We start from the raw sequence: 15,213 nt of genomic DNA, 5'->3' as shown, positions 1-15,213 counted from the left end.
TCACACAAGGCGACAAGCAATTTCGTTGCACGCGACCTGGTCTAAATTATTGTTTTCTGGAGGCTATATTCAGTTGTCGAACGGCCTATTGTATTTTTGATGGTTTAATTAAATGTATGACGTTTTTTTCTCTGACCACCAATGCCATGACTATTATGAGGTGTCTCGTTTGGGTTTAGATATGGGACTAGATGTATACTTTGGTGTTAATACTCTTGAATGCAATGTCATACAGTCCTGTATGATAAGAAGTTTGTGTGTTTACAATGAAAATATGCATGTTTTATAATAAAACATATCTATGAGTTATGAGGCTGTCAGTAAATGTTGAAGGCATAGTATACAGATTTCATCCTGGCTCAATACAGAATGTGGCAGGTCCTGCATGTCTTTTAGGTAGCTAATTTGCTAGTTTTATACCAATTTAACAATTCTGCTAGTTTTCATGTTAACTGAATGTTTCAAGCCTGTTTATGTATACATTGGAAGAATTCATTGGTATATTTTAAGAATGGTTACAAGCCAAACCACACGTTTGTAAGTTTAAAGTACATTATCTGTCATTGTAAATGCTAAGTTTGTATCTTTCATAACCTATATATATATTAAATATTTTCCAGATTTTGGATTGCTTTTTGACATACTAAAGGTAAGTGTTAAAAGTTTCAGGGCTTTTATGTTGCATACTATCACATAAACAGTACAACTTCTAGGGAAATTTAGAAACTTTTATGCTGCATTGACAGATACATTAGTTTTATTTATGTCTCATATGCCTTGTACTTTAGGTCAAGAATGTGCATGCCTAACTCTGTAGCTGTAAATGTTTGCAACAGGTTCCATTTCATGGTACTTGTGTGTATGTGCCTAGTGGTATGTAACAATCCTCCAGATGTCAATTCGTTTTGCAGATTAATAATAGCTATAAAGTGACATATCACCCCTTTTGATGAATGCAGTGTGGGCTACCCTTGCACATGAAGTCAAAGAAGCAAAATTGTAGGTTGTGGAGAGATGCTGTAGCACAAATTGTGATAGTATTTCTGATCAATTTGGCGCTGTTCTGTTTAAGGATGTAAGCTAAATGGTGTTACTGAGCCACCACTATTCAATGTTCATGTTCAGGAACAGCACTGAGGTGGGATAGGTTGACACCTGAATGTTTATTTTTATTTTGTTTGTTTGTTTTTAGGTTAGCGTTTTGATTGATAAATATTAGATATATTTAGATATATTTACATCATATCCTTATGATGTAAATATGTACATTGTTATTGCCTGTTCGACCAGGCTTGTGCAACAGGATGTAGAATTACAATTTGAATTAAAGGAAGTAGAATTAAAATTCATATGCATAATTTAAGGGTAGTGTTTAACAATGAAGTTTCACAATATATGTCAGATATGATCGCAACAAACACACAACTTATAATTGACAACAGTAACCAATTACATTTCCAAACTAACCTTCCCAAAACTGAATGTATGTGAGATTCAACACATTTGTCCTGTTGTGTGTTGCCATGAATTGAATTCCACTTCCTGTCATTCCAATTCAAATTCAACATTCTGTGGGGTGGGGCCAATTCAATTCAAATTCCAATTCATTAATTGAATGTAGGCCAATTCTAAAATTCGGAATTGTGCACAAGCCTGCGTTCAACAGAACTGATAAAAATATTTCAGTGTAACTGTATGAGATTTCTGATGTGTTTTCTGTGTGTTTTTCAGATGGCGCCTCCTAGCAAGCGGTCCAGGGCGGCCAAGAAGAGACAGGCTGACTTGAGGTCCACTGAGGTCAGGCTGTTGAGCTTAACTATCTGTCCTGATGTATTATGATTGTGTGTTTAATAGGAAACATGTAATGTTGGACACATTTGATATGTTTCTCCCAATTCTTATTTACAGTAGTTTTTATGTTTGCTTGAAATATGCCCTTACATTTTGAATGTATTTGATTTTAATGAAGGATGTGCTGCATGTCTAATTTAAAGGAGAAATCCAGCGAGTTCTTACATAGATCTACGTTTCTCAAGTATTGTCGGTACAAAAAATGAAAACGTTTGTTTTTACCGGTAGCTGCTGGTTGTAGCAACTCGAACTAGGAAAAACTGATTGTTTTGACTTTGTTTCATACCAACAGTACTCAGTGACCCATGAGAAACGGAGACCTATGTGAAAACTCGCCATATTTCCTTTTAAGAAGTTGCTGAATATTTATGATCTAAATATATATACATTACTGTTCTGAAAGTATGAGTATATTAGTTGCTTTAATGATGAAATTATTAAAGAAGTATGATATGTTAGACTTGGTAACCTTATGATGGGTTTTCTGTGTTACAGGTGCCGTGCAAGAGGTCCCCGGTGGCGCAGGTTGACTTGGTCTCCTGTGACGAGGTTGGGCGTCCTCGTAAAAAAGCCCACACACAGTCTTCGGACGCTATACAGTCTTCGGACTGCCAGTTACAATGCCAGTTACAATGCCAGTTACAATGCCAGTTACAGTCTTCGGACGCAATACAAGCAAACTCTACCAACTCTCAAACAAACTCTACCAACTCTCTGAATATGTGCCATGACAATAATGCTACTGATTGTTGTTCTTTGAATGAATCTGTTGACTTCCCAGAGAGATCTGTGCTGATGGGGTCTTTTCATCAAGGCGATTCACGGTTTGGAAATGTGCGCAACAAGCAGTGTGGTGCCATCAGTTTGACTGCTGTTTTGAAGTCCAAGATGAAGAACGTGTGGAGCTGGGAAACTGGAGATCTTGATGATGTTTTGATTAAGGGAACTGTTCTTTACAGGTCAATGAGTGCACAGGGTAAAATAAGAGACCAAGGAAGGGGTTACATTGCTGTGTCTGAATTGCCTAGACAATATGAAGTGTGGAATTGTGATTTCTCAATAAACTTTGCTGATTCTTACACTGGATTTATTCAGGTTGATGACTATGACGATGCTTTACGTGATGTTGCCATGCCTTTTGATGTAGCACTGCAGCGTGCGCTGTTTAGCAATGATGCTTGTTTGTTGACCATTTGTGCTAACACATGTGCTGTAGTGAATGCAGGAACAAGGTTTGCGTTTGTTGATTCACACGCTAACAGAAACGTCAACCAGAAAGGTGAGAGGACAAGTTGTGTTGCATACTTCAGCTCTATACACTCCCTGGTCACATTTGTTTACGACTTTGCACGAGCTTTTGGCATAAGCACACCAAGGTTTGAGGTAACTGGAGTCACAGTAATAACTAATGCCAACGCCCAGATGGACGATTCAACGAGCTCTGCAAGTTGCTGTCCACTCTACAGCGATGTGGTGAAGCGTAAGCCTAAAGTGTGTGAACGAGTTGTAAGTGGGTCGTCTACAGTTGCAGCTAATTTCACAAGTAGCACAGAATGTTCACAGACCATACCAGACACAAATGCTTGTTCTAATGTAAACAGTAGACCACTGTACAGTGACGTTTTGAGACAAGTTCCCAGTAAGGGTGTTAAGCGAAACAACATTGCAACAGACGATGTCATTCTTATTGATGCAGGTGCGCACGAACAGTCTTTTCAACCTTTACAGTGTGATGTGCAAGCAAATTATGTCATTATAAGTGATATAAGATTTCACAAACAGGCTTTTAAACCTTTAACTCGTCAAGACCAAGATGCACTGTGCACGCGTTTAGAGCTTCAACATGAAAATGTTGATTTGAGCTTAATGGCAACCATTGATCTCGATGACATGGGATCTCCCTGTAAGATAAAAAGCATAAAACCTGATGGGAATTGCTTTTACCGTAGCCTAGCCTTTAGCATTTGTCACAATGAAGACAAGCATTTGAAAATAAGACGGGCTGTCGTGAAACACCTTCAGAGAAACAGCGCCAAATTTGAAACATATCTGAGGGAAGAATACACATCTGTGCAGGATTATGTGAGTAAATCAAGAATCTACTACTGTGGTTCATGGGCAAAAGAGATTGATATTTTTGCTGCTGCTGACTTATTGCAAACAACTATATTTACTTTCAATGATGGAAGATGGAATATGCACAGACCTACAGACTCACAGACATGTAGAGAGAATTGCATTTATTTAAATCACACTGGCAGTCATTATGAGGTTGTAATATGTGTTCAACACAAAGATGCAAGAAGTTGCGCAGGAATATGCCAGCCTGTAAAGATTGATGACAAGTTGAGGTCAACACGAAAAAGAAAGCTGAACGATGAATCAGAAAATGTGAAAGCAAAGAAAGATCGCCAGCGATATCACAATGACAGCGATTACAGAGAGAGAAAGCGTGCACGTGTTCGGAATAAGTATACATCTGATCCTGAATATCAAGAATTGCTACGTGACTACTCTAAAATGACATATAGGAAAAGTGCTTCCTTCCAAGCAATGGTACGCGAGTATTCTAGTGTCAAATATAAGACAAACAAGAGCTTTCAGACTTATGTGCGTGATTACTCCAAAGCCAAATATAAGACAAACGGGCCATTCCAGAATCTTGTCCGTGACTACAGTCATACAAAATACAAGAAAAACATTGGATTCCAGAACAAAATTAAAGAGCATAATAAGTGGAAGTATCAAGAAAATGAAAACATCCGTGTAAACAAAATCAAAAAAGGTTGTGAAAATTATTCAACATGGCAGAAGAAACAGGGAGACATTGATTTGGCTATTGATCATTTTCGTCAGGAGGTCAGCCGTGGTCCTGAATATGTATGCTCAGTCTGTCATCGTTTACTCTTCAGGAAGCAGGTGGTTGAGTGTAAAAGACATTACTATGAAAGCAAAGGAGCAGAAGTGGCTGCATTGGCTAATAGATGCATAACATTGCAATATTTACATGTGTGTGATGATGAATGTGAACAGAAATGTCATTTGTCTGATAGTCCATTAAGCAAATTATGGATTTGCCATACATGTCATCGTAAAATACTTGGAGGAAAACTTCCCGAAGAGAGTGTCACAAACAACATGCATTTGGATGATATTCCACCGGAACTTAAATGTCTGAACTCTTTGGAACAACATCTCATTGCACGTCACATTCCCTTCATGAAGCTGTTGTGTTTGCCTCGAGGCCGCCAGAGAGCTTGCCATGGTCCTTGCGTCTCTGTTCCTGTTAATAACACAAATGTGACAAATATACTCCCAAGAAATGAATGTGATGACAAGATGATAAGAGTGAAACTGAAACGCAAGTTGACATATAAAGGTCATTACGAGTACATGTATGTCCACACTGATCGTGTCAGAAATGCACTGAGGTATTTGATGGCAAACAATAAATGGTATGGTGATGTGACTATGAATGACGAATGGGTAAACTCTCTGAATGGCACTGACCAGCATGAGGAAAGCACCAAACAGGAAACACCTGCTAACAGTGATGATGACAATGTTCCTGAAGAGCAAGCAGAGGAAGATGTGACTTATATCAAAGACCAGAATGGGCTTTTGTCAGATACATCATTACAACCTGTCGATCTGGGTTCAGAGATCATTGATCAGAATTTTCAGGACATACTTAATGTGGCACCAGGTGAAGGTAACAGTCCAGTGAGGCTGCTGTCCGATAAAACCAACGAGGCAAAATGTTTCCCTGTTTTGTTTCCATCTGGTGGACCTACATTCCATGATGAAAGAGAGTCCAAAATAACTCTGTCTCGGTATCTGAATACACGCATTCTGAATGCAGATGGGCGTTTTGCACAGAACACAGACTTCATTTTTTACGCACAATACATATCAGAGGTGCATCAAGTTGTATCTGGTGTATCAGTGGCGTTACGCAAAGGTGGCGGCAACTCCCCTCTGAAAGACGCATCACCAGACATGTTGTTGAACTCAGACTCCTTGGGTAAAATATTGCGCAATGACGAAGGATACAAGTTCTTACGAGGAATTCGTGGCACACCTCCATACTGGATGTCAGTTCAGAAAGATTTATTTGCCATGATAAGACAACTCTCCATACCCACATTCTTTGCATCTTTTAGCTCTGCAGATTTGAGATGGCCTGAAATGCTGAACTCTATTCTAAGAATAGAAGGTAAACAAACGTCTGTTGACGATCTTGACTGGTCTGACAAATGTGGACTCATACGCCAAAACCCTGTGACAGCGGCAAGAATGTTTGATCACCGATGGCATTGCTTTCTCCGTGATGTAATCATGTCGCCAGCAGAACCCATAGGGAAAATAAAGGACTACTTTTATCGTGTTGAATTTCAACAACGTGGTTCTCCTCATGTCCACTGTCTTTTTTGGGTTGAAAATGCTCCCAAGATTGATAAAGAGAGTGATGATGAAGTGGCACAGTTCATAGATACATACATCACCTGTGAAATTCCACCAGAAACAGATGCAGAGCTTTATGAGGTTGTGAGCAGCGTACAGAGGCACAGCACAAGACACTCTAAGACTTGCCGCAAGAAAAACACAGTGTGCAGGTTCAACTTCCCACGGCCACCATCAAGCTGTACTTTCATCACAAGAGGCGGTAACTGTGAGGACTTGAATGGCAATGATGACAATACAAGTGCGAGTGCAATAATAAAGAATGTTAAAACTGCGTTGACCATGCCTGACATGGATTTTGATACAGCCGATGCATTTTTTGAGTCTCTTGGGATAGATCAAGATTTGTTTGAAAAGGCGTACAACATATGTTCCAAAAAGAAAAGCATTGTCCTGAAACGAAGTCCTGGAGACATTTGGGTGAACCAGTACAACAAAGACTTACTCCGTGCTTGGCAAGGCAATATGGATATCCAGTATGTCACAGATGCCTTTTCAGTTGTGGTCTACATACTGTCGTACATCACAAAAGCAGAACAAGAAATGGGTTTGCTCTTACAACGTGCCCAAGACGAGTCAATGAATGGCAACCTTGATGCAAAAGCAGCATTCAAACAGCTTGGAAGTGTATACCTACACAACAGAGAAGTTTCAGCCCAAGAGGCAGTTTATCGATTAACACACATGCACTTGAAAGAATGCTCTCGCGACGTACAGTTCATTCCAGTTGGTGATAATCCTGTTAGGATGAGTTTACCTCTGCATTTACTCCAAAGTAAAGCCCAATTCCAACAGTGTAATGATGAAAGCAGCATTTGGATGACCAATGTGGTTGAGAGGTATAAGAGCAGACCCCAGAATGCACAATTTGAGGATTTATGCCTGGCCAGTTTTTGTTCTGAATACAGAGTTCTACCAAAGTCACAGGTTCCGGCTGAAAGAGATTCACATGACATTGTACAGCTCAACAACAACTGTGGCTTTGTGAAACGAAGGACCCGAACTGAACCTGCTGTCGTGAGGTATCCCAGATTTTCTCCCACAAAAAACCCCGAAAAGTACTTCCATTCATTGCTGCAACTGTTTTTGCCTTACTATGAAGACTGTCACCTCAAACCGCCCCAGTTTGATACATATGAGGATTTCTATAAAAATGGTGCAGTGAAATGTGGTGTTGATGTTCAAAGAGTGCAGTCGATTGTGGATACCAACAAAGCTTTATTTGAAAAAGAAAGTGATGAGATTGACAGAGCTAAACAGTTGCTGGAAGACAAAATTGATCTAGAAGATGCCTGGGCTCAGATATGTCCTGAAACAGAAAGGGAACGTCTTCGTTGTTTGAATCTGATGAAAAAAAAGGTTGTAGATGATGAAGGTGATGATGATGACAAACTCATTCCTGACCTGACAGCAAACCCACAGACTACATGCACTTTGGAAACAAATCATGTGTCAATGCCCAGACAAGATGCATTACATTTATTGCGATCATTAAATGAAGAACAGTCTGCCATATTCTATGCTGTTCGTAAGTGGTGTTTGCAGAAACTGTTTGGACAAAATCCTGAACCATTGCGATTATTCATTACTGGTGGAGCAGGAACAGGGAAAAGCCATTTAATCAAAGCGATACATTACGAATCTACCAGGCTGTTGTCACAGATTGCTGAAAATCCTGAGGATCTCACTGTGCTTCTAACAGCACCTACAGGAGTGGCTGCATATAACATTGGTGCTGCAACAATTCACAATACATTCTCCATTGGTGCAAATGTCAAACTGCCATATCAACCACTAGGTGATGAGAAAGTCAATTCTTTGCGAACCAAAATGGGCAGCTTGCAAATTCTGATCATTGATGAAGTGTCCATGGTCGACCACCGTCTTTTGGCCTACATTCATGGTAGACTGCGTCAAATTAAGCAGACTGGTGATTATTCCTTGTTTGCCAAAGTTTCCCTGATTTGTGTGGGTGATTTTTTTCAACTCAAGCCCGTGAAAGGCACGCCTCTTTTTGCTGAAAACAAAGGAGCCAACCTGTGGGACAACAACTTTGAGGTTGCAGAACTGACTAAAGTTGTTAGACAAGAAAATGCAGCATTTGCGGAAATGCTTAATCGTCTCAGAGTCCGTAAAAAGAACGAACCTCTCACCGACTGTGATGTTCTCACACTGAGGCAGCGTGAAACTGGTGAGGAATCTACAGACATTCATGTGTATGCTACAAATGCAGAGGTTGATGAATATAACGTGAAGAGACTGCAAGAGACCTGCCCAGACGCAATCAGCATACGTGCTCAAGACTTTGTCCGAAATCCCAAAACTGGAAGAATGGAACGGAAATTTGGCTTTCACACAAAAGTTTTCAACTCTTGCTTGCCTAAATGTGTTTCCTTGGGTGTTGGAGCAAGGGTCATGTTGAAGAAAAACATAGATGTGTCTGATGGCCTTGTCAATGGAGCATGTGGCACAGTCGTGGAAATCATTCAAAGTCAACAAGACGATGACATGCCTGCAGCTATCCACGTGGAGTTTGAAGACCCTAATGTAGGAAAGATCCAGAGGTCAAAAGCAAAAAGGGTTTCTGAACGTTCAACGATAGTGGAAGTGCAAGAGGAACAAGTGGCTAATAATGGTGGAGTACGAAGGCAACTGCCGATTAGCCTGGCCTGGTCAGTAACTGTACACAAATGTCAAGGGCTTACTGTTGAAAGGGCTGTTGTATCACTCAAGAAGATCTTTGCTCCAGGGCAAGCATACGTTGCATTGAGTCGCGTGAGAACTCTTGGTGGGCTGATAATTGAGGACTTCAAAGAATCTGCCATATTTTGTGATAACAAAGTAGATTCAGCTATGAAAAGCTTGCCTGAGTTTAACTTTGGAATGTCTGTTTTATCCAACATGAACCCTGTGTGCACAGTAGCACTTCACAATGTGCAGAGTTTGAATGCTCACATTCAGGATGTTCAATCCCATAAAGCCCTCATGAATGCTGACTGTATTTGCTTAACAGAGACGTGGCTCAATGTAGACACTGATGAAGAGCCACAACTTCCAGGATACGTCTTCAAACACAATCCGAGAGGAAACTGTTACAATGACTCCGAGCCAGCCTTTGCAGCGCTGAAACAACAACAAAGAGGTGGAGTTGGTCTGTTTTGTTCAGAAAACGTTGACGTGCAGGTGTCAATTCCAGAAAGATGCAATTTGGAATGTCTGTATTTTGAAATACCACATGCAAATTTGACTGCTGCTGTGTTGTACAGGCCCAGCTCTTATAAGATTGACATGTTTCGAGAACAGTTATTACAGGTCATCTTTGAACTTGAAAAGCATCCTGGGAGGAAACTCATCATGGGAGACTTCAATGAGGACATCTTTGTATCGTCTACAATTCTCAAGTTATTGGAACGGCATGGATACACTCAACATGTGCAAGCAGCCACAACTGAAAAAGGTACATTAATAGATCATGTCTACATTAAAGGCACAGAAGATGTTGTTGTTGAAGTTGTGCAGACATACTACAGTTTTCATGAAGCGATACTGATCTCACTGTTGTAATGTTTTCTGTGATTAATGATATTTGTCTTTGAATAGGTAGGCATTTATATTCTGGCTGTTACACATGACGTCATTATGAGTTCACTTCATATTCCGTCCGCTAAGTGGGGTTTGGGTGGGTGGGTGGTGGCAAGGAGAGAGCATAACACTGGACGGTCCTTGCAAGGGATGGGAGGGGTATGGGGGCCATTTTCCGAAAGAAGTTGCAAATAACGGTAAAGATATACAGATGAATATGTAAATATCAGGGAGCTATACAGTTGATTTATTATATAGGCAACTAACATTTTTTTAAAGTCAGCGGACCATTCCTTAATTGTCTAAAGCATTTTAGACTATGTCTTGTTAATGTTTGTCAAATTATTTCATTTTGGTTACATTACACCACCATTACACAAAGTTATGCGTAATGCATTTAAATGCTAAAAAGAGTCCAAATTAAAGTTTTAATTAATGGACAGACATAGCACTATATAGCTAATGGAATGATTTTATCTTTACCGTCATAGTAAAACCTTAACATTATCAGTGAATTACAGTTAAGACGATAACAGTCAATAACAGCAAACACAGCTGTTCAATTTTAGCCTACAAATAAAATTGATAACAGTAAAATAAAATTAAGCATATTATTTTACACATTATTTTTTTGTCATATATTACAGTCAGTTGAAGACTGGTATTATTATTGCAACACTGAGTTAAAGGACAATATCTTAAATCTTCAATGAAGTGAAAGAATAAATTATGTATGAATGAATTGTCCCGAGATTATGTAAGAATGATGAAAACAAACTAAGAAAACCAATCAAGCCAAGTGCAACTTCTTTTGGAAAATGGCCCCCATACAGGGAACTTTTTTGTTCAACATTTTTATGAATTATAGAATTATACCAAGTGGACAGTCATGCTACAGTTTTCAACATATACAGTTGTGTGACACAAAAAGTGTTCCTGCTTCACCCTTATTGGTGTCATACTGACAAATGCTTTGGTACAGTAAAGTGATGATACCTTGTGTACAAGATCACTTGAGATAGTGCTGATTACATACAAACTCTGTCATTTACTGTGGGATCAGTTCTGTTCCCTTTAAGCTGACACAGGTCAGAGGCCCAGCCTCATCTCGCTGCAACACCAGTTTTTCTTATAAAAGGGCAGAATCTCAAAGGACATTCTGTTTGGTGGAGTTGCCACCAGCACCAGGGCAGTTGAAGGACATGAAAGCCATGGACAGCAATGCAGTCTGCTGAGACAAGCATGTGAGTAAACACGCTAACTGGAGACAGGTGATGTGTAAAGGGGGAAATTCAGAGGACACATTCAGAAGAATACCATTTGGATAAAAAAAAACAGCAGCAACAGCCATTATTCCTGTGTCGGACTACACAGCCATTTTTAGCAGTGATTTCTATGTCTACGAGACTGACAAGTGGCATCTTAGCACTGTGTATCTTTCATACCAATTGAACTGATTAATAATAATAATAATAATATGTTTATTTTATATATAACGCCTTTCTCAAACCCAAGGTCGCTTTACATAGTAGAAGGAAAAGACCTTACCATTTTTGTCTGAGTGATGAAAATACATGTTAGCAGTCATTTACATATTCAGCACTGTCCACTTGGTATGCAGTTCTGTAAACAGGGTCTAATACACATGGTGAATAAAACTAAATTGCATTGTTAAAGTAGTTAAAATATGCATCAGTTGGTCATTTCATTTACAAATGTGTTACAATATATTGACAGACTTTAGATAATTATTTTGTTTATGTAAAAATGCTGTGTTTTGACATGAAGAATTCAGAGAAGGAAGTTTGTTTTTGTTTCTAAGTTTTAGATTGGGTGAGGACAATTCAGTTGGCTACTTAATCAACCCAGGACAATTTTCAGCCATTACTACTGTACAACTACTTGAAATAAGACATATTTAATGGTTTAAGTTTTATTTTTTCTGCCTGTGTAATGCGTTGTTTGTTTTTCATTTCAGACCTGATTTTGTATTAGGCTGTTCTTTTGTGTTCTGTTCTTTTTTGTGGGACTGATTTGTTTTAGCTGCGACTGTACTTTAAGTGTTTTGTTATCATACCAAGGACTAATTTAGATGGTGTGTAACATGATACTTTACTTGTTGATACATTGAACAAACTATTCTTATTTTGTTTTGTTTTGTTATATTATTATCAATTATTGTGAAGTATGTTTTGGCATGGATAATTACAAAGAAGGAAAAAGAAGGAAGATTTATTGATATTATATCAGAAAAGTTACTTATGTTCTATGAATAATGGCATATGGAATCTGTTTACTAACATATTGCTAAATTTCACTGCTGGATCTGTACCACCACAAAACAATGGACTGAATTTGGACTGCAAGAAGTTTTACTTTGTAAGACAAAACTGAACCAAGCACTACAGAGGTTTGGAGTCGGAAATGCTGTCATGATCTTCTGACATATTAACATTATGTGAGTACCCATTATATTTAATTGTACATTTTTTCAAAGACAGGCATCCTAATTCTGATTCATGCACATTTGACAGGATGTAAACTTTAAGAAAAAGACATGTTGGTTTATTTTACCTGTGTAACAATATCATGTAGACTTTTATTGTAAATGTACATCTGCTGTCAAATGACCATACAGAAAATGTTGGCCAAGGCCCAGCAACGTAGCCTTTCGAGTGACCTGCACCAGACACAGGGCATGCTGGGGATCACGGACATCCACCAGCCTCACAGCCTTCCGAGTGACCTGCACCAGTCCTGCTGCGGATCACAGACATCTGCCAGTAACGCAGCCTTCCGAGTGACCTGCACCAGTCCTGCTGAGGATCACGGACATCCACCAGCAACATAGCCTTCCCAATGAACTTCACCAGTCACAGAGCCTGCTGCGGATCACGGACATCTGCCAGCCATGCAGCCTTCCGAGTGACCTGCACCGGTCCTGCTGCTGATCACGGACATCCACCAGCAACATAGCCTTCCCAATGAACTGCACCAGTCACAGAGCCTGCTGCGGATCATGGACACCAGCCAGCAACGCACTCTTCGAGTGACCTGCACTGGTCCTGTTGCTGATCATGGACATCTGCCAGCAACGCACTCTTTGAGTGACCTGCACCAGACACAGGGCCTGTTGAAGATCACATACATCCGCCAGCAACGCAGCCTTCTGAGTGATTTGCACCAGACACAGACATCCGCCAGCCATGCAGCCTTCTGAGTGACCTGCACCAGTCTTGCTGCGGATCACGGACATCCACCAGCAACGCAGCCTTCCCAAAGAACAGCACCGGTCACATCTGCCAGCCATGCAGCCTTCCGAGTGACCTGCACCAGACACAGGGCCTGCTGAGGATCACGGATATCCTCCAGGAAGGCAGCCTTGTGAGGGACCTGCACCAATCACAGGGCCTGCTAAGGATCACAGACATCCACCAGCAACACAGCCTATCAAGATCTTATGTGAGTATCCGTGTTTTTCTTTCTCCAAAAGATGCAATCTAAATGTTTATGCATAGTTTAGTAGGATGTAGCCTACATCACACTGTTAACAAATAGACATTTTGCTTTCTTAAACCTGTAGAACAAAATAATGTATACTTTTATTGTAAATTTACATCTGCTCTAAAATTACCTTACAGATAATGTTTTCCCAGTTTCAAAGAATATACCTTCTGAGATGTTTCAAAGCTGTGGTGTGGCCACTGCCACAGGTATGCACAGAACTGGTCCATACGTCTGTTCCATGGGACACACCAATGGTTAGGACTGTTGAGGCTCATGGACATTCACAAGCCACACAGCCTATCCAACCACCTGTACCAGATGGACAGCCTGCTGAGACTCATTGTCCTTTTCCCTTGGTGGTTGTGGTGGTGCAGACTTGTACTTGTCAGAGTGTCTGTTGAGGTTCATGGACCCTCACCAGCCTTGTCACCTGCTGAGGCTCATAGCTGATCTTGGCAATCTACAACAGCACTACAGGACAGCATTACAAGGCCAATGAGTTGTACATGTGGCCATCTACTGACTAAGGGCTGACAAGCCTGGTTAAAAATATTGACTTTGTGCTGTAGATTATTATTATATGTTCATATCACATAGTCATATTTATTCATATCACATAGCCTTATTTATTCTGCTCTTATAAAATATCTGCTAATACACTGCACATATTTATATCTAATTTATATTATTATAAACCACCTTCTGTAAACAAACTGCATACTGTCTACACTGCACTATATTTCTTGTTGTGCTTATGCTCCACCTGTCTATACTTTGTATATCACATTGCACTTTTCTGCTTTTTTGTACTTCTGGTTAGACGTAAACTGCATTTTGTTGACTTTGTACTTCTACTCTGCACAATGACAATAATGTTGAATCTAATCTAATGATAGGACCATTTAGTAATACAAGGGAAATGTAAGTAATTGGGGATTTAATGACTTCATGTTTTTTCTCAGTTTTATTTTTTACTATTTTGGACATCTTTGCTTTTTGTTTCACCATTTTATGTCATCATTTTATGTCATACTATCTAGGAGGGTAGCTTTCAGGGTATTTGTTTGCATAACATCATGCAATTTATACCTCTTCAGTTTGAACACTTATTGTTAATAATGTTAAGATGTTTATATATTAAGTATAGAAAAGATGTGATGATGTGAATCACATGACAAAAAGTGTCTACCACAGAGTTGTAGCAGATTGTCAATGACTGCAGTAATGACTTTTAGTCCATAAATAGCCTGAAAGTGAACAGACTAACCAGTCAGGGATTAACTAGCCTACATTTTGAGATTTGTAAATCTATGTAAAATTGAATTACACATCACTAGCTATGCTATAATGAAATTGTAATTAATAAAGTACAAATGTTTTTTTGCCTTAAATTTCTTTACTTAAAAAAGACTTTGAGTACTCAGTGAATTTTTAAATGAATGAACTTAAAGTCATGAAAACACATGAAGACTTACAAGCCAAATGCATTTCTGCAAATTGCAGTGCCCTCTATAGGTTAAAGGTCATCACATTTCTTGAACCTTCGGCCTTTGGTTTTGATACATGAAAGGGTTGCTATGATAGCTGACTTTATGTTTGATTGGCTGTGTTGGGCAAACGGTTCTGAATATGGCTTCAAAAATAAGGACGTATGTAAGGTTCAGTCTGAAGATTGTCTGTGCCAACTTTGTGACAAACAGACAAAATCTACAGAAAGTAATGTATTGATAAGGCATGGTCTGAAGATAGTCTGTGCCAATTTTGGTGAAGATGAGATATGTGACCTATGAAAATTGTTTAGCGTTTTTG

General features: G+C 39.5%; 1 protein-coding gene across 1 annotated transcript; it reads left to right on the top strand.

Annotated features, from left to right (window-relative positions):
- Positions 1-620: 620 nt before the first annotated feature.
- Positions 621-9,929, top strand: LOC121696189. Its single transcript, XM_042077534.1, has 5 exons — positions 621-649; positions 1,732-1,797; positions 2,347-2,994; positions 4,708-8,987; positions 9,329-9,929. Coding segments are annotated over exons 2-5 (4,995 nt in total). The 5' UTR covers positions 621-649; the 3' UTR covers positions 9,330-9,929.
- Positions 9,930-15,213: the final 5,284 nt, after the last annotated feature.

Source organism: Alosa sapidissima, chromosome 21 (assembly GCF_018492685.1).
Source record: "Alosa sapidissima isolate fAloSap1 chromosome 21, fAloSap1.pri, whole genome shotgun sequence".
In the NCBI taxonomy this organism is placed as follows: Eukaryota; Metazoa; Chordata; class Actinopteri; order Clupeiformes; family Clupeidae; genus Alosa; species Alosa sapidissima.
Note: the sequence above shows the minus strand (reverse complement) of the source record. Positions and strands in the feature narration are given on the sequence as shown.